The sequence below is a fragment of the Acinonyx jubatus genome, chromosome A3 (genome assembly GCF_027475565.1).
Source record: "Acinonyx jubatus isolate Ajub_Pintada_27869175 chromosome A3, VMU_Ajub_asm_v1.0, whole genome shotgun sequence".
In the NCBI taxonomy this organism is placed as follows: Eukaryota; Metazoa; Chordata; class Mammalia; order Carnivora; family Felidae; genus Acinonyx; species Acinonyx jubatus.
Window position 1 is genome coordinate 20,677,496 of NC_069388.1, and position 19,240 is coordinate 20,696,735.

Consider the following 19,240-nt stretch of genomic DNA (forward strand, 5'->3'; position numbering starts at 1 on the left):
GATAACCAAACACCCAACCTCATAGAATTGTTGTGAGGGTTAAAAACTCTGTTATAAATACACAGAAAAGCACCTGGTACACAGTGAGTGCTTGTTAAAATGTGAGCTATTTAAAAAAAAAAATGTGAGCTATTTTTTTTATCATAACCAGGCATATGGTAAATACTCTGTAGATATTCATAAAATGAATTATTTGTTATTAAAATCAACCTAAAGGCGAATCAAGGAGTGAGTTTGAAATTAGAGAAAGGAAGTTGAAAGCAAGATTCCCCCAGTCCCTTGACCAGATGGGAGAGAGTCAGGGAGTCCCGAAGAAGATCAAGGACAGTTTAAATCAGTGCCAGGGGTTAGGCCCAGGCCCCACGGCTTGTTAAGTGAATGGATTTGGCCAGGCCCAGCAGGTTTGCCAGGGGTTCTCCTGAGCACAGGAACCTTCATTGTTTCTTTAACACGGACCTACACCTTCTGGCCCGGCCCTGTCCTAGGACTTCCTCTAAATTCAGTTGGCCAACTTCTCCCCTTGTGCCTGCTTATACCGTCTTCATGGACTCGGGCTCCTCCCCGGGGACCCTGGGAGGTCGTCTGTAGTGGGCGAAGAGCAGGGTCCTTTGGAGGCTTTTGTGTGTCCACTGATGGAGGAGATGAGTCGGGGATCCCAGGGAAGAGCCTCCCTTGGCAGTCTTCTTCCCTGCCCAGTGGGTCTCTCCCATCCACCTTGGCCACTGCCACCGCCCTGCTGACTCCAGGAAAACCAGGCTGGAGAAACATGGAAGGTTGGCTCTAGGGGTGACAATGGAACGAAAGAGTGAGAGAGAACAACAGATACCCAGTGGGGTGGACTCTATATAAATGAATTCTTGAGCAGAGTCCCCTCCCCCCAAAAAATCTCCTTTTCTTACCCCACTAATTATACACAAAGAGGTCAGGCTACATTATTTGTGGGCCCACTAAAAAATGAACCTGTGGGGACCCTCATTCAAAAGTTAAGAATTTTAAGACAAGTAACAGCAGAACATTAAACCAAGCATGAGGCTCTTCTGAACATGGGACTTCATGGGACTACACAGGTTACCACCCGTGAAGCTGGCCCTGAACACAAAACTCGAGTGCATGCACATGTGTGTGTGTGTGTGTGTGTGTGTTTCCAGGGAAAGCACGCTCAACTGTCAAGGTCATGACCCACAAAAGCTAAGAATCGGCGTAATCGAGGTTAAGCGAGGGTCGCTGCTTCTCACCCCACCTCCGTTCTCTACTCAGACAGCCAGGGGCTCCACATTGTGACCTACGTTGTGGATTAGTGACAGGTTGCATCAGCTGACTTGGGAATAGGGTAGGCCACGTGACTGTGGGAACGGAGAGAAGTGGATGTGTGAGAGACAGAGTCTAGGACATACTGGTGGACTGGATATGGGCTGAAAAGAAAAGAAGGTGTAAAAGCTGGCCCCTGCATTTACGGCTCAAGGAATGAGACCAATCCATGGAGGCGCTGGCTGTTCATGAAGATGGAGAGGAGCTGGAAGAAGAGTGGATGCTGTGTTTTGCTTTGTTGGGTAGCCAAGGGAATCAAGACTCCCATTCTAGCCAGGAAAATGTGTCAAGCAGCTAATAGAGCTGAGAAGGAAGATGAGAGCGTCGGCGTCGTTGGCACAGGGATGGCATTGAACTGCACTGGAATGGATGAGACCTTTCCGGGCTTTCAGGTGCCAGAGCCCTGGTACTTCAGGCAAATCGCTCAACTCCACTGCCGATTAGGGTCATTTGCAAAATGGAGGCAAGAATAATATCCTCCTCATAGGATTTCATTAATGAGCTTGTGAAAGGGAAATGCTTGGCAAAGGCCCTGGTAGCTATGAAGGCATCTGCTGAGTATCAGCCATCATCATCATCATCACTGTCGTGTCATTCCTTCTACAAGTATCTAGTGATCCCCCATTGTGTGTCAGGCGTGGCCGGGAGTGCTCTGGATTTGGATGCATCAATTATTGAGCAGGTCAGAAGGTGATAAGTGCTATCACAGAAGACAATCTAGAGTGGAGTAAGGGGGACATTTGAGCTCAACCTCAGAGATGAGGGAGTGCACCAAGTGGATGTGGGGGATAGAGTTCCAGGCAGAGGGAATAGCCAGTGCAAAGACCCTAAGGAGGGTGGTGGGGGGTGAGGTCACGCAGGTAAAGGGCAGGGGATCTTTGTAAAGGAACTCTTCATGGCAGAAGAGGCTGGTCCTCCAACATGGCAAAAACAGGTCTCCAAGAGAATGACGCAGAGGGTTCCCCAACATGGAGGAGAAAATCAGCTCTCCAGTGTGGTGGAGGAAACAGACCTCCAACACAGCAGCTGCCCTAGGCTTTGGGTAGGACCTGAGGCTCCCCCTACCTGCCCCCAGAAAGGTCTCACCTGGCTGAAAAGGCTCACCAGCAGGGCTCCTCCTCCTCTTGGCTATACAGTGTCCCCTCCCAGCAAAACTGGGCTGGGCCTTTGCTCCAGGGCTCCCACTAAAGCATAAATCTGAGTCGTCTTCCTCTGAATCTGTGGAGGTACAAGACAAGGCCTCTTGGGTGGTTACATCCTATCTCCTACCCCTGACCCAAAAGGAACCCCTTGCCAGGCCTGGGCATCCCCGAGACCGAGGGGCCAAGGCAGAATCATGACATATGGGACAGCCCAGAGATCTCAGGAAGACTTCAGGACCTTGTAGGTGACCAGGGACCAAAAAAGTTGTCTATGACTCAGAAGGTGGCTAGATCTACCTAATAAATAGGGAAGGGCCCTAGAGGCAAGCAAATGACCTACCTGTATTGGGTGTGGTCCAAGAACGGCACTGAGGAGACCCAAATCCAACAACGACCCATCCATCCATTTGTCCACCAGTCCATTTATTAACAAATATCTGAGTGTATACATGCAATGATTTCCACTGCAGCACTGTTTTGTGGTGAAGCATGCACAAGCAATAAAACACCCTGGAAACTGTGTGTGTGTGTGTGTGTGTGTGTGTGTGTGTGTGTGTGTGTGTCTATCATGAGAGATCTGGTTGACTGAAGTGTAGCACACTGCACCGCATAAAGAGCTGGCCCATCTATCCAATAGCAAGTCAGAAGCTGTTAAAACAATTGCATGAAATCTGTAGCTTTCGACTTGCAGGAGGTCTATGATACATTACAAGCAAGTTTCAGAGAAATGTATATAGGAGGATCTCCTCCCTTTTTCTGAAAACCAAGCTAACAATCCTGCCCCCGCTCCAATTTTTTGGAAAACCTACGTGTGTTATTAAATAGGAGCATGAGCTTGTGAACACGGCTTGTCTCGAGAAGGTGAGGTCGAGGAGAAAGGAGAGGAGATGGGGGAGATTCTTTCTCTTCCTGTACTTGTAAGATGTTTCGCTGGTTGCAGAAAAGTAAAGGAGGCTGAAGAGAGCCCTCCGCAGTTCCAGCAGGTGCACTTGTTTGTCAGGGAATTCAAAGGTAGCTTTGGATTTAACACCTCGCTCCAAGGACCACCACGAGGGTGGGCAGGACCCTCAATAGGCGCATTTCGGCCTTAAATCCATCTCTTTGGAGGTTTCTCTTCTTCCTTCTGCAAAGTCCTTTCCAATCACAAAGGAAACGTCCTCAGCAGAGCACCTTCCGCTTGAAGGGCACCATGTGGCTTCATCCTCTCTCTTAATGTCATGGTCCAGGATTAGTGTTGTCCCCACTGGCCAGCTTCTGCAGGGCTCAGCCACCCACAACATTTTCTTGCCTCAACGGCCATCTTGCCAGGCGGTTCCCTTCTCCTCCCCTTGCTCCCCTGTCTACTTGAGAAGGCACGTCCTCATGGGCCACGTGGCACTCCCTGCTCAAACCGTCTGCCTTCTGGGCCCTGGCACTGCCCTGCTGAGCCAGGCCGGATGGGGGTGGGAAGGAGGAATCAGAGCCGGTCCTGTCTGCTTTTCACACTGGATGCCAGGCCAAACGAGTTCCAATAACAAGATCCACAGCGGAATAGAAGAGCACAGGCTAGGGTGTCCTGAGAACACTAGGGTCCCTCAATTCTTGGCAGGCCCAGACCATGGCACAAGGACAGGACCGATGCAGTAACTCTAAGAGTTCCAAGAAGACTGGGACCCTGAGGGAAGACTGCTCGCCCCACATTCCGGTCATTGCAAATGACCAAAGGCCTAATTGCAAGGGGCCGTGTGAGATGTCAGAGAAAGTCTGAGGACAGGGAAGGCTGTGGATGGTTTTAGAGCAGGGCCTTCAAGGAGAATGGAGTGCTGGAGATTAGTGCCCTAGACCTTAGGTAAGGTGTCTCCTCGGAGGAGCCATCCAAAGCCATGCCTATATGTCCTCCTACCATGACGAAAAGCAAACACTGACTGGATAATTTCTCAGCCTATAAGCACCTACTATGTGCCACGTGTGTACATGTACTGGATGCCCTACCCTCGACATGCTCTCTCCACAGCCCCAAATGGAAGGGGCCCTTATTATCTCCATTCTGTCGATGAGGAACCCAAGGCTGAGAGGACTTGCCCCAAGTCACAGAGCTGGTAGGCAGCAGAGGCAGGAGGTGACGCCAGATAACCGGCACTCGTAAGTACTTCACAGGTGTGTGACCTGGGCACGTTGCTTCTCTCCCCAAGCCTCAGTTTCCTCAATTGTACGATAAGGATTACTTCGCAGGGTTATTCTGAGGATTAAATGAAATTATGCACATCAGTGTTTACCACAAGCCTTTGCACAGGGTAGAGAAAAGGTTAGCAATTATGATGAACTATTCAGGGGCAAGGCTAAAATCTGAGCCCACGTTTCCTCGACTCCAGAGAGACGGCATTTCTAGCCACACAGACAAGTGCTCTGACTCCCACCAGCCACCAGCCCGCTGCCTGACGTTTCGTCCCTCAGGGAGGGCTGCGGTCCGTCCTGGGAATATGAGAATATAAATAGACATTTTCTGGAAGCTCTTGCCAGGAACTCCCAATAATTACACCATTACCAGCACCCCACATCTGAGCTCCTGGGGAGGGTTTGGGGGTGAACTGCTTCCCCTGTCTCAATGCCGTCTGACCAGAGCTGGCAGCCGATCAGTACCCTCCCTCCTCAGCGGGCCAAAGGTCATGGAATTCTGGAACAGGAGGTGGGAGGGCAAGAGTTCCCTAGGAAGAGGCCCCCTGGAGAAGGGAGTGCCCAGGGAGCCAGGACACCTGAGGAGCAGAGGGTGACCCCTGCCACTGGCCCCCAACTTCCCTCATGGCCAGCTTCACCCCGCCTTCTGTTCCTCTTGGTGACATACTGAGCTCAGTGCAAAGTGTCAGCCTCCGTGATCTGGCGTCCCAGAGAATCCAGATCCTCCCTGAGGTACAGTCCGGGCAGAAAGCAGTGTGAGTGGTCCCTGGGCACCTAATAAAGGCTTAGGGCTGCCATGTCCCATCGTCTAAGTTGTTTACTGCACAAAAGCACCCAGCTGAGGGAGCAGCAGGAGCTGAAATCTTCCCCCAGCCTTGTGCCCTGGCTATACCCGCAGGAGAGGGCCCCTTTCCCTACTTCATCTGCCCATAGGGGCCACCTATTTCTGATTTGTACCAAAGACCTTCTGTGCTAGCAGTGGCCCTGAGGGGACACAGGTGTGCACACGCACATACTGCTTCCAAACTTGGGGACTCACTCTTGGCCTCTAGGTTGAGAAACCAAACTACTCGATTAATCCTTTTCCGCTACAGGCGACTGCTCGTCTCAGCCAGCCCAGCAGTTAAAGCACAAGAAGGAAACCGGTCTCTGCCGTTGCTTCGGGACCCCCTACCAGGCTCCAGGATCAGGGCCCCTGCAGAGCAGCTCACCTTGGCTAAGTAAGAAGCGTAGCCAGACGATCAGCAAGACCAACAGCAAGCCCACGGGCAGGCAGAGCCAGAACACCAGGAAAGAAAACGTGAGGTCGTCCACCAGTGGCACCAGCGGGTACTTCATGGTGCGCGTGTGGCTAAGCCGGGCCTGCCTGTGCCGGGCTGGCAGGGCTGCCCTGGGGACCTGGGGGGCCGGGCCACACTCTGCTCTCAGCCCAACTGTGACTGAGTGGGTGACGTAACAAGGAAGTCACAACGTCCTTCAGACACAAGGAGAGCTTGGCAGTCAGTGGCAGTGGAGACAGTCTGGCTAAGAACAAAAGCCCAGGCTTCCAGGCAGGCCGACTTGGGTTTGAATTCCTGCTGAGATCCTAGGGGTTCATGGGACACCTCCTTGCATCCTCTTAGAAGATGGAGACAATTCTCATCTCACCAAGCTGCTAAAAATCAGAATAAACGATGGGATGAGCATCGCCCTCGGGTGGGTGTTCATGTATTTTGAGGTCACAGGTTCCTTCAGGAGCCAGCCAGATCCCAGGCCCTGTCATCCGGGCTACAGGTGCCCACATCTGCACCTGCTGGCAGTGGGGGGGTGGGTGGGGGGTGGCAGACTGGGTGGAACGTGGTGCATCTAAAGCAGGCAGCTGTCACAGCTTCAGGCAGTTAAGTGCTGTGTGGGAAAGGCAGGTCCAGTATTGCCACATCTATTCCAAGAGAGCCCCCCAAATCTGCATTTTTATGTGAACTCTCCCAACTTAAAAATGTTGCATCAAGCATTTAAAACACGGTTGGCTAAACCAAACAAGTCTGCCGAGCCAGCCTGGGTCACTGGGCTGCCATTTAAAAACATTCTAACACACAATAGGTCCTCAATAAATGACTAATCTAGAAGCTTCTGCACCTCTCATTAGAGTTTTCAGTGAGGGGCTTCTAAGGCGTCGGCCTTGCTTCTTTGTGTCCCAGGTGCACAGATGACTCTCAGAAGTCATTCTTCTCTCTTCCCACCTCTTCTGTCATTCATTCATTCAGGAAGTAGTTCGCATACCTCCCTGTGCAAAGCCCTGTGGCAGGAAGGAGGCTCTGGACCTCCAGGGCCCCAAATCCCGGCACTGGAGTGAGACTGGCCAGACGGGGTGCCTGACGAGTATGGGAAGCTCACAGGCAGAATGGCTGCTGCCTGTGGAGGGGAGGGAGGCACAAGCATTGCCCTGTCCAAGAGGGTCCTGGGCCAGCTGCCCCGGTTACTACGGGCAAGTGCCTGTGAAACACACCAATTCCTACGCTCCCCTTGCTCTGAGTCAGAAACTCCAGGCGAGGCCCAGGACGCAACATGTTCAGGAGCAACCAGTCTGATGCGGCCCAGATTTTGGCATCACAGCAACTCACGGAGCACGGGTTGGAAGGTCAGGCAGACCCAGTTCCAGGCTGGGAGAGCAGATGCGAGAAGTGGGTGGTAGACCTGGGGGAGATACGGGGCAGAAGGATGCCCCTAAGAGGAAGGAAGACACCGGCTCAGGGAGAAAGGCAAGCGGAGCCAGCCACAGAAAAATAGGGAACGGGTGGCAAGGCAGGGCAGGGGACGGGAGAGCTGGAGCTCTGAAGCCAGTGGTTGAGAGACCGTTTTAGCCCAGTGTTGGGATGACTGGAGTCCCCAGGGGAGGAGGCCTGGGTGGATGGCATTAGAATGTGTGTCTAAGAAAAACAGTGCCTTGGCAGGCTGTGCCACTCAGAGTCCAGAGGCCAAGACCAGGAGTGGTCTGGGTTGAGGTTGGGGGGGAATCTCTTGGCACTGGGTCCTGAAGGGACTGGGGTCACAAAGGGCTGAGCGGCACTGGTGGGATAGGCTTGAATACACATTTTCTTGCCAGAGCCCAAAATAGGACCACTGTGCCATCAGCCCAAGGAGACACTTCCCTGGCCACCAAGGACCAGCCGGAGTCCTGAGGGCAGAGCAAGCATGGACACACAACTGCAGGGAAGGCAGCTCCCAGCCCTGGCTTCCAGGAACAGTTCGGGGGGGGGGGGGGGGGGGGTTACGTTCACGTCCAGTCGAGTCAGTGCCAGGCTGGAAGGGCGGCTCTTGGCGGTGGTGGTGTACAACCCCCCACATGGAGCTAGGCGAGAAGGTGCTAATCGGGCTGCATGGAACCCTCTGTAACCAACCCTCCTCACAGGGACAGTGGGTGACGGCGGGGGGGGGGGGGGTGACGTCCTCTGCGTCTCTCCCCTTTCCTGACTGCTAGCCCTGGCAGAGCCCAGATCTTCGGCAGTCAGAGGGCGTGGCCGGCATTTCTGTGTTCCTACAACACAGCCGGCCGGGCCCTCGGTGAACACGAGCCCCTGTACGGTGGGGCTTCTGTCGGCCGGGCTTCCGCTGCACAAGCTCTGTGGTAACTCTGTACAGTGACAGAGAGTAACTACACCCATCGAGGTGATCGATTCATAGTGTGTAAAAACAGCGACTCATTATGGTATGCCCTGAAACTAAGACGGTATGTGAATTATAATCCAACTAAAAATTTTTTAAAGAATTAATCTAATTTTGAGTATTCTGTGTAACTTCTACAAAACCAGAGTAAAAACGCACACATCTAAATCACGACGGTCAGCCAAAGCAGAGCACGCACAGCCTGGAAACAGTAAATTAGAAACACCCACTGCAGGAGTCAAACTTCAGCCTGTAACCAAAAGCACACAAAACATTATTAGATAAGAATCTCCTTAAAATTTAATTGACTAAATGTATTACATTCAATATTCCATGGGTTTCTTCTGGACAAAGGATCGGCATAAATACAAACAAGCCTCTGGGCCTTCTTCCCTAACTGACGAAGAGAAAACACAGGAGGCGAGGGGACACGGGTACACCTTCGTATTTACATTTTGCCTTTACTTTACAGTTCAGTGCCAGAAATATTTACAGAAAATACAATAAGAAAAAGATCATGTCTTGGCAGCATACAGAAATTCATACAAATCGTATATATGATTTCAAGCAAATAATGATACTGCTTATTTTTTAGCCACAACTGCCAAGCCCTTCAGAGGAGAAAGATGTTCTTGGTCACTGCAAGAGGCAAGGACTTGGGAAACTTGGTTTGCTTCAACAAATAATTATTGGGCGCCTACTATATGCAAGGCACTGTGGAATCCCAAATCACACCTTTTCCCTCACCATCAAAAAAAGAAAAGCATCTGAAGAATGTGAGCTGATACTCTGAGAAACACACTATATAGTACATGGCTTCTTCAGCTACCGAGAACCCACAGTTAGATTCCACATTTAGCGGGTGGATTACCTCCAATCTCTCCATCTCAGGAAAAGAGGCTGTCATGAAAATCCTTAAAACAGATCATCGAAATTCAACCTACTGTTTCATGTAAACACAGAAACCAATTCTTTTTAGGACGATATAACCTGAACGGGTTTAAAAATGCTGAATGGAGAACCACTGCTGGGAGTGTCCCGTCTGCCACCCAGCTTTGAGCAAGGCGGATTCCCACTTTGGGTAAAGCTCCACCTTCCAACAGAAATACTCTCGAAGACTCCGTCCCTCTCAAAATCACTGTGCAGAGCCCGACAAATGCTTCCCCAGAGCATGTAGAAAGTAACCATTTACAAAGGCTTCATACACGCAACCCATGGACAACTGACATTACTGGCCAAAGATGTGGGGTTGGGTGTTTTTGTATTTTAAGTGAGTCCAGAGGAGAATGGGCTGCCCTGAAATCGAGGGCCTGGAAATGGAGGGCAACAAGGAGCATGGGTGTACGTGGTAGGGCAACCCGCCACGCAGCTATTCCTTTCACAAGGCCAAGGCTAGGTGGGAGGAAGTCTTAGGGGGAAGCACAGGACAAAAGCAGGAGTTGCTGAACAAGAAAAGGCAAAGCCTCCTGTCATCAGTGCTCTCAACCAGAAAAGAGGGGGAAAGCCCCCACCTCCCTAATGGGAAAAAGTACTATGAGGGGCTACGTGTCTCTGTCCCTTGGGTAATTAATGCTGTCATTGTCACCAAATGGCACGCTCACCCCTTCCCCCCCCCCCCCCCAACACCTGTCAATGCAGCAACTACACTGTTTAAGCCACAGACCAAAGTGGTCCTGGCTTCCCTTCGAAGGTTATGAATACATGCGGGCAACTTTATCAAGTGGACTACTCAAGGTTATTACTAGGGACTGGATCTGCTCCTCTGGCATCATTCAACTCAAAGTGATTTTTAACAAGGGCAGTTGGGTGAACTCAGTCGCCATGAACTCAAACCCATACTAGTGGAAGGTTCCAAGGGTTCTGACCACACTCCCTTTTTTTAGGTCAATGTTATCTTGAGCAGAAGGAAAAGAGCACCTCACGAGGTATATGTACCCTATGTTTTGTTTGTGCTGTACACAATGGGGTTTCATGCCTTCGGGGGCTGCACAGCTCTGAAACTATCCCTCCTTCCCTGGGAGAGATCGATCACAAAGTCTTCCAGACTACAAACCGCATTCCACACATTCACTTACCAAAGCCATGAGAATTACAGAGTTGCCAGAAACTAGAGCAAACTGAAGGATCAGGCAGCCTACCCCAGCACACACGTCACCGTGTGTTTTGCTGACAGTGAAACTATGCTAAAGGCAGGAGTTTTATCTGAAGAATCACACCAAGGAAGCACACCTACAATCAGTTATTTTTAACCTCTGGAATGTTACAAGTTGCATATCAATCTAAGCCTTCTTTGTTCATGTCCACTAGGAAAAGGGCCCATTTTTCCCTTGAAATGCCAATCTGGAATTTCCATGGAAGTTGTTAAACCTCACCTTATATCTGCTGAGTTAATAAAACATTTTTAGGGTAGAGTTTATTCATCTTAATCATACAACCCCCCCCCCCCCCACCATGCTACCATCTGGAAACATTGACTTATTGCCCAGATTAAAAAGAAAATCAGTTCTTCAATAATATAATACCCTGAATGGAAACTGGAGTCATAGAAGGAGGAGGTAACCTTTACCTGAGCTTAAAACAAACATGAAGAAAAAGGTGCAGCAAACTTAAAACCAAGAGCTGCTAGGACACCCACATTTCTTGCTCACAGATGACAAAATACATACTTTTGGAACAGAACTATCACCGGGAATTAGGCCCTCCGCTATCCCCCACCATTTAATTAACTCCCCAAACGTCACGCCAAACACACCGCTGCAGCCCTGACCTGTAGAGTCTACTGACACCAGAGTTCAAGTGGGAAGCCGCCCCTAACACAGCTGTGATCACTCCTCTTTGGACTTTACGTGTCACTTACTTTCTTAACATAAGATAATCTTAATAAAGAAGAAAGCACAGAGGAATAGGAGAAATGAGCAGTGCACACTCTAGCTCTGTAACAGGAATCCTTGGAAGGATGTTCTGGGTCTGGCCACCTCAAAACATTTATTATCCCTGGCAGAAAAGTAGCAGCGAGGTAACAGAAGTATTTCCAAAACCCGGGCAGGGATTTGTTGTGCCTTCAGTTGGCAGAAGTCTGGAAAATATGACAACAACAGCCATTTCTAACAGCGGCCACCTGAGGGGGTGGTCACTAATGTTTGTCAATTATGATGAAATCCAGCAGCTCTCTGGGAGAGATCTGAATTAGTAGCGTTGAGAGGCTATTTCCTGAACCCCAAATTAGAATCCTTCATAAACTACTGCAGTTTCCTGCTTGGTCCTGAAATAAGAGACAATGGATGAAACCAAGTAATTTTCCACCCTTGCTACGAATTTACATTTCTCAAAACTGAACCAAGAAATTACCAAAGGATCACGAATGCTTAGCCTGTCATTTTGTCCCCAAGTCGCACAACAGTGGAGAGAGTGGAGGCATCACTGCTGTCTTACAACTCTTAACCCCACAAATGCCACCTGTGTCCCTGTTAAGGGAGGGCCATGCCTCCATTTTAGATCTGCTCCTAGGCTGCCCAGAAACTGCGGCCTTCAGACAGACCTGTGCAGTAATGAGGATGATAACTTTGTGAAATGTGGAGAGGAAACATGAAATATTTTAATGTCAGGCTTCTTATCTAAACAAACACATTTACGCTTGTTTCTGTCAGCTGGGACATCTGGACGACAAATGGACTTACGAGTGAGCAGAAAGCTGAGATTTCTTTCCTTCTCCTCCATGCTATCATCAACATGAGTCTTTAAATGTCCTGGAAGATTCTGAGACAGATTTTAATTCTGAACACAACCTCCTAAAAAGCGAAGTATAAAACTATCTTCAACTGCTAATTGGCAAATTTGATACTACCAATGCACGTGTTTAACTGAGATGCATAAAGCCCTTCTCCGCAAAAGGCTTTTGTTTAACTAAAATTGTCACTTTTAAAAGAAAGTTTATGGCTAAAATGTATATCATCATTACCAGGAGGAATATGATTGTGTCTGGGTGCCCATTTCACTAGAAAGCCGGAAGTCTTCTATCAAATGGGTTTATAATGTGTTTCTTCTATTCTGGTGATTAAACAGTAAGCTCTTGGGGAGTGATTTTTCTTTTTACAGTGATCACCTATCCAATTGTTTTGCTCTGGTATCATAGCCCCAAACTGGAGTTCAACAGTCCTAGACAGAGAGGGTCTAAGAAGTGCAGTTCTTGAGTCCAACCTCCTGGAAAAGTGAAGTATAAAACTCTGGCTCCAACTGCTTGTTCCGGTACTTGTTGACAATGTCAGTGATTTTCTGTTTCCGGCGGACATGTGGTGGGCTGTAGGAGTCACTCTCCAGTCTCTTTCTTCTACAAATATTAATTACAGTCTGCCTCACCAGAAAACCTTGAAAACAGAGCGTATTAAAATCAGCATGAATAACCAGCCATCTGGTGAACTATCAGTATTCAAGTGAACTACCTTCTGCAAAGTCAAACTTACTTCATTCCATTTGGGAAACTCCCCATCCCTGGAGAGACAAAAGTCGACTAAGACAAAGCTGCTAGAACAACTACATAATGACAAGGGGGGGAAGAAAAGCAAAAATCTGGTCTGACACCCCATTTCCTGCCCTGGATTATAAAACAGCTATCTGCATTTTCCAGGACTGACAGTTTACGAACTGTAGCTCTACTTGTACTTAAGGAGATTAAGCACAGTTAAAACATGACAGAACACAAGAACCACAGCATTTTCTACATAAGGGATCTATTAAGTAATATCACCATTTCCTTATTTCCACTTCTTCTTGGCTCATACAAAATGTTTCAGTAAATAAATGAGAGAAACCTTAACTCTTCAGCCATATATGAAGACCTTACCAAGGGCTCGTCTGCTGACAATCATCCCATCCACAAGAGGGATGACCATGTTAAATTTTCCAGTGGCTCCTTGAATTTTTATCCGGAATAATCCAGTGTTTAAAGGGTGGATAAAGATGACAGGAACTTCTTTTTCAAGAGTCGTAGATCTTAAGAAAGGAAAAGAACACTCCTTTTACCCCACACATATAAAAGTTGAAGTCCCCCATCTGCAATATAAGAATTTTAAGAAGACTTGATGCCAGGTTTTTGTTTGTTCATATATTTTGAGAGAGAGAGCGAGAGAGAGGGCGTGCATGCACATGTTCAGGGGAGGGGCAGAGAGAGAGGGAGAGAGAATCCCAAGCAGGCTCTGCGCACGTAGCGCAGAGCCCGATGCGGGGCTTGATTTCATGAACCATGAGATCGTGACCTGAGTCGAAATCAAGAGAAGCTTAACAAACTGAGCCACCCAGGCGCCCTAATGCCAGGCTTGATGCAGTCTGAACAGCCAACAGGTCAGTCCGCTCGGATCCTCCTTCTGGGAGCCCGTATTGTTGCCCCCCTCCCACTAACATGTAGCCCTAAACACCCATTACTGGGCTTGGGCTTTTCACACTGACAAAAAAGGGGGGAGGGGCTAAAAAATGTGTTTTAAAACCACTAGGGACACAGGGTGGAAGAAAAGGCAGAGAAATGTCTGGTGGGAAGCTGTGAATCTATCAACCGGCTGTGGGACTTTCGCTTAGTTCCTCCTTCTTGTAGGGAACAAAAGCAGGGGTAGCCAGAGTGCAGAGAACTCCTCCAGTCAATGCTGGCATCTCAGAGCAGAAGAGGGAATGTAGGTTAGGGCCACTATGGGGATCTCCAATCTTTTTTTCAGGGGTTGGGGGGGGAGGAGGTTGGGAGGACCATTAGTCTGGGCCAGCTACAAGTGTCCTCCTTAGCAGAGGTGATAAATGGCTGTATCTTGGCAGGGCCAAAGCCCTCAAAGCCTCTGAGTAGGTGACAGGTGCTAATGTCACAATTTCACCTTTAGAAGACAGAGATACACATCATGCTCGGGGTTATGTCATTGCATCTAGAGGTTTCCATGTTATTACTCTGTGATACTTGCTACATGCTGGCCTGTTTTCTGTTTTCAATACAATGAGCTTTCTTTCTATATAGAGAAAGTGATTCTAGCCAAAGCAACATTAAGTCAATTTTCAATATGTCATATAAAAGTCAATCCTATAGTTACTTCTGTCAGCAAGACAAGTTGTTGATTTTGCCAGTCTACCAACAAAATACAATTTTTACAGTCTAGTCATAGAACTTTTGACCTAAAAAGATTAAAACAGGGGCGGGCGCCTAGGTGGCTCAGTCGGTTGAGCATCCGACTTCGGCTCAGGTCAGGATCTCTTGGTTTGTGAGTTCGAGTCCTCCATCGGGCTTGCTGCTGTCAGCAGCACAGAGAATGCTTCAGAACTTCTCTCTCCCTCTCTCTGCCCCCCTCCTGCTCATGCTTTCTCAAAAGTAAACATTAAAAAAAGAAGATTGAAACAGTAACAGCACTACCAATACAAGACACTTAAAAGTTCTCTTCCAAACTAGTTCTGGAACAGTCCACCTCATGAACTACTCTAGTCTCTTTAGTAAGTCAGCATCATGGAGACAAAAAGGGCTGTCCTGGAGTAAAAGAGACTGAAGGCATATTACCATCAGACACAAGGTTCTAGAGTGGATTCTTGTTTGAAAAGACCAGTATAAAGGATATTTTAGAGGAAATGTAGACATTTCAATAGGAGCTGGTTATTAGATAAAATTAAGGAACTATTACTAACTTTAGGATTGTGATAACGTTATCTTTATTTGAAAAGTGTTCTTTACTTTTTAGAAATGCAGACTGATATATTTAGAATGTCAGAATATCTATAATTTGCTTTAAAATACTTTAGTATAAAAAAAAAGTTTTAAGAATGATACGTCCTCTTCTGGAAATTTAAAAACAGGATGTTAAAATAAATCATTTTTACTCACTTCAATGATATAACAATAATCAAATGCTGTCAGAATAAATTCATCTTACATGCAATATGAACGGATCATGTAGCTTGGAATCAAGGGTAGGTCCCTGCCATACCGGATAAGGTTAGCATTTGGGGTCAGACGTCTGGGTTCAGATCACTTTCTCCTTCATTAACTGGATGCGTGATACTGAGGAATCACCTCTCTGAACCTATTTTATTCCATGTGTAAAACAGAGATGATAACTGCACCTTGTGGAGTTGTTTTAATGTATTTGTTTAAACCCAACACAAGCAAGCAAAAAGCCTATACAAATACACTGTTACTAATCTTGGAATCCTATTATTTTCTTTTTATCCTTTTTGTGCACGGGCGGCTAAAAACAGAAATCTTACCACTATAATAAAGTATTACACTTTACTTAGAAATATTTTTCCATTAAAGAGCTCGTTGAATTAGGATATGTTAACTATCCAGAATGTCTCAACCAATGTAACCAATTTTACTTCTACCTAATATTGCTAGTCTGTTATTATGGTTAATACTTAGCTGCTTCCAACTGTTCATTTTTCTCTTTGCTGCAGATAAATGTCAACTAGCAATGAATTATGCCACTTCAAAATGCATGCTAATTTATCACCTTGTGCATTTATCCACCAACTTCTTTCTTTGATTCTTTCCCCCTAATTACGTCTATTTCTTATTGTCTTCATCCTTTTTGCTTCATTATGTCTTCTTTATGAAACCACAATCAATACACTGTAACAAATAGGTTTCTCTGTGCTTAAAGACTTGCTGGTGAACCTCAGGCAAATCAAGACTGTACCTCAGAGAAGTGCTACTATTTGCAGTGGTCTCCACACCAGTACTGATCTCCGTCAGTAGGTCTGAAAGGGGAAAGTTTTCTGGAAAAAAGTAACAGCAGGACAATTAATATCTCCCTCATATTTCCAAAATAAATAGCATGAAATCTAATTTCTTAGTCTCTTTATACAAGTGTGCAAAAAATATATGGATTGTGCTATCCTAAAATACATAATCCTAACTATTCCTTCCCCTACCCCCCCACCCCAAAAAAGAAAAAGAAAAAAGAAAATCTCCCCCAACACACCCAAGACATATTTTAGCTAAGTTCTTCTAAAGCAGTTTTTATAGAACATGATCTGTGGTCTTTGGGGGCTTGGTTAAAAAGCAACTACCTCACTTTCCCACAAACCCTGAGCTAGATGACATTCTAGGCTAAGTATACATTTCTAATGCTCTTACATTGCTTACATAAAAACCATGAGACACTTATCCACAGCAGAGTTCCTGAGGACAAATTAATATTTACACCAGAACTAGACAGCAGGGTTTGTGCAGAGGGTGAGGGAAGTTCCCCCCTTTCTCTTTCCACAGGTCCTGGGATGACTGGGGGCTACAGGCAATGGGACCAACTGGCAATAGGCTACTAACTGTGACATCAAGAATAGCTAAAAGTTTATATCCCCTAGTCTCACCAAATCGTCACAACCAGAAGTAAATGGATATCTCCATTGAACAGGTGAGTAATCTAAGGCTTAAAGAAACTGAGTGAGGGGCGGAGTCGGGATGCCAACCCAGGCTTGCTGAACTCCGGCCCCAGCTTCGGCCACCAGACCACACCTGTGCTGCCTCTTCCTACAGACATTCAGCAAGTCACCGTCATCCTACAATAATTTTACGTATGGACAAAGTCCTTACACAGTACCTATATCATCATAGCGCTCCACCCAGACTACAGAAACTCTGGTCTCAGGTCCAAGAGGAGGCACAGGACGACCCTGAGGCAACTTCTTCATTCTGGAACTGGGACTAAGCTATATGAGGTAGAGAGAAGCAGAAACAGAAAAGGGGAAGGGGGGAAAAAAAGTGACTTAATAAAACCACCCAATCACATATTCATCAAGCTACCCAGTGATGTAAAAATCAGTCATGGGAAATCACTTTAGGAAAAAAGTGAAACATATTTGCCAAAACGTTCTTCTTTGGCTCCTCTGTTTATCAAGTCTCAACCTAGAACAAAGAAATGAAGGTCTTAAATTCTTAAAGGAAAAAAGTTAAGGAATACTGAGCAATTATAACTTACATCAACACAAGTAAAATCTGTGGGCAATGTTTTAATGAGGGCTTCAAAGGATTTGAGTCTATCCCTACGGCCAGCAAGCAAGATGCTTTCCTCATCACAGTGACATCACTGGCTTGCTTGGGGATCCTAATCTCTAAAATGTCCACCAGCAAGTTACTTCTAGTTCTCGTTTCTAGGCCAGAACTTTCCTACTGCAATCTAGGCCAAAAAGAAGGCCTTTTTCCTGTCAGCAGAAAAAGAAAAAAAGAGTTGCTTTGTCATTGCTATCATGCACAGCTTGCTTCTGGCTTCCCTGCCTACCCAATCGACTTTAAGTTTCCCTGAAAGGCTGGCAGGCCTACGTGGTTCCCCTTCAGCAAACTGGCGGCACTCTTGAGCCCCACCCTTGAGGGCATGCAGCAGGGGTGAGTTTATGCTAAGGCCCCAGACAAAGCTATGTGTACAGAAGGCAGAATCTCACATCTAAGTTGAATTTTAAAAATAAAACTGCTTTATTAGCACAGAAATATACCTGTCTTTAGCAGATGACCAGAAATCATGGCACTTCCCCTAGATTCTTGTTTCCATTTTTATTTCTGTTCTGGCATTCACAGAAAATGATTGTGGCTGAGAGATCATCCCCAAATTGGTGGCAGACACCTGCCCCACTCAGAGACTATTTTCTTAGCATGGCTCCTCACCAACTTTGCATCTCTGACTTCTAGCCCTAGATTTAAAGGGCTCCTGTGATCAGGTCAGGCCTACCTGGATCATCTCCCTTTTGATCAGCTCAAAGCAACCTTAACAACTATATCTACAAAGTTGCTTTTTGCTACATAATCTGACATAATCATAAGATATCTTCTCATATTCACAGGTTCTACCCACACACAGAGGACATCATACAGAGGCAAGAGTCTCTGAGGGTCATCTGCCTAACACAGTGACCTCTTCTCCTATAACCTTAATAAACGCACTCAGGGGGCGCCTGGGTGGCTCAGTCGGTTAAGCGTCCGACTTCGGCTCAGGTCATGATCTCACAGTTCGTGAGTTCGAGCCCCGTGTCGGGCTCTGTGCCGACAGCTCAGAGCCTGGAGCCTGCTTCACATTCTGTGTCTTCCTCTCTCTCTGCCCCTTCCTTGCTCATGCTGTGTCTCTCTCTGTCTCAAAAATAAACATTAAAAAAATAATAATAAAAAAAAATAAACGTACTCAGTAGATCTAGTAGATTTTTTAAAAAAGATTCCTCAGGGTTTCTATATATACGATCATGTCATCTGCAAATATCTACAGTATTATTTCTCCTTTCCAGTCCTTTGTATTTTATTTCTTTTTCTTGCCATATTTCCCTGTATAGGACTCCATGTTAAACAGAAGTGGTGAGAGCAGACATCCTTGCTGTGTCCTCCATTTGGGGGGAAAGCAGTCACAGAATAGTGTACAGTATAATGTTAGCGATAGGCTTCCAGTAGAGCTCTGTCTCAGGTTAAGAGAATTCTCCTCTGTTTATAGTTTGCTGAAAGTTTTTCTCATGGACAAATGTTGAGTTTTATGGCAACTGCTTTTTCTGCATCTATTGAGATAGCATGATTTTTCTTTTTTTAGTTAGCAGTGTGAAAATTAATTAAGGGAAACTCCACTCAAGTGGAGTAGGGAGGCTAGAAAAGGGAGCTGTACCACCCAAAAGCAATTATAGTTAGAATTGTCAATTACGGATCCCCAACAGAATCATCAACAGGAAAGAATCATCAATTATAGGTTCCACCAGGAAAAGATATACATGGAATCTTCTGCCAAGAAATTGACTACCCCTGCAACTCAGCCAATGAAAAACCTTGGTCCCTCTCATCCCTAACTCTTGCTTTCCTCCAATGCACTTTCACTCAAAATGACCCCTCCCAACATCCTCCTTCTCCATAAAATGATGTTCCTCTCCTCTGTTTGCTGGGCTTGCCTATAGTTTTACCATAAGTTGCATGTCCCAAACTGAAATTCTCTGCTATTCTCGAGTAAATACATTTTTGCTGGTAAAATAAGTTCTTTTTTTTTTTTTTTTTTTTTTTTTTTTGGAGAGAGAAA

General features: G+C 46.7%; 2 protein-coding genes across 7 annotated transcripts in view; both read right to left on the reverse strand.

Moving 5' to 3' along the window:
* Positions 1 to 526: 526 nt before the first annotated feature.
* Positions 527 to 6,671, reverse strand: ADIG (adipogenin). The gene is given in 3 exon segments (XM_053199971.1): positions 527 to 2,494; positions 2,497 to 2,526; positions 5,816 to 6,671. Coding segments are annotated over 3 exon segments (243 nt in total). The 5' UTR covers positions 5,943 to 6,671; the 3' UTR covers positions 527 to 2,408.
* Positions 6,672 to 8,520: 1,849 nt separating this feature from the next.
* The window catches only part of RALGAPB (Ral GTPase activating protein non-catalytic subunit beta), an 87,828-nt gene continuing 77,108 nt past the window's right edge, over positions 8,521 to 19,240 (reverse strand). For all 6 annotated transcript variants that reach the window (XM_027070080.2, XM_027070079.2, XM_053199973.1 and 3 more), the window contains 4 exons: positions 16,805 to 16,913; positions 15,902 to 15,980; positions 13,087 to 13,235; positions 8,521 to 12,610 (listed from right to left, as the gene is read on the reverse strand). In XM_027070080.2, the coding sequence (XP_026925881.1) occupies positions 12,417 to 12,610; positions 13,087 to 13,235; positions 15,902 to 15,980; positions 16,805 to 16,913 (531 nt within the window). In that variant the 3' untranslated portion in view covers positions 8,521 to 12,416. The remainder of the gene's footprint in view (positions 12,611 to 13,086; positions 13,236 to 15,901; positions 15,981 to 16,804; positions 16,914 to 19,240) is intronic.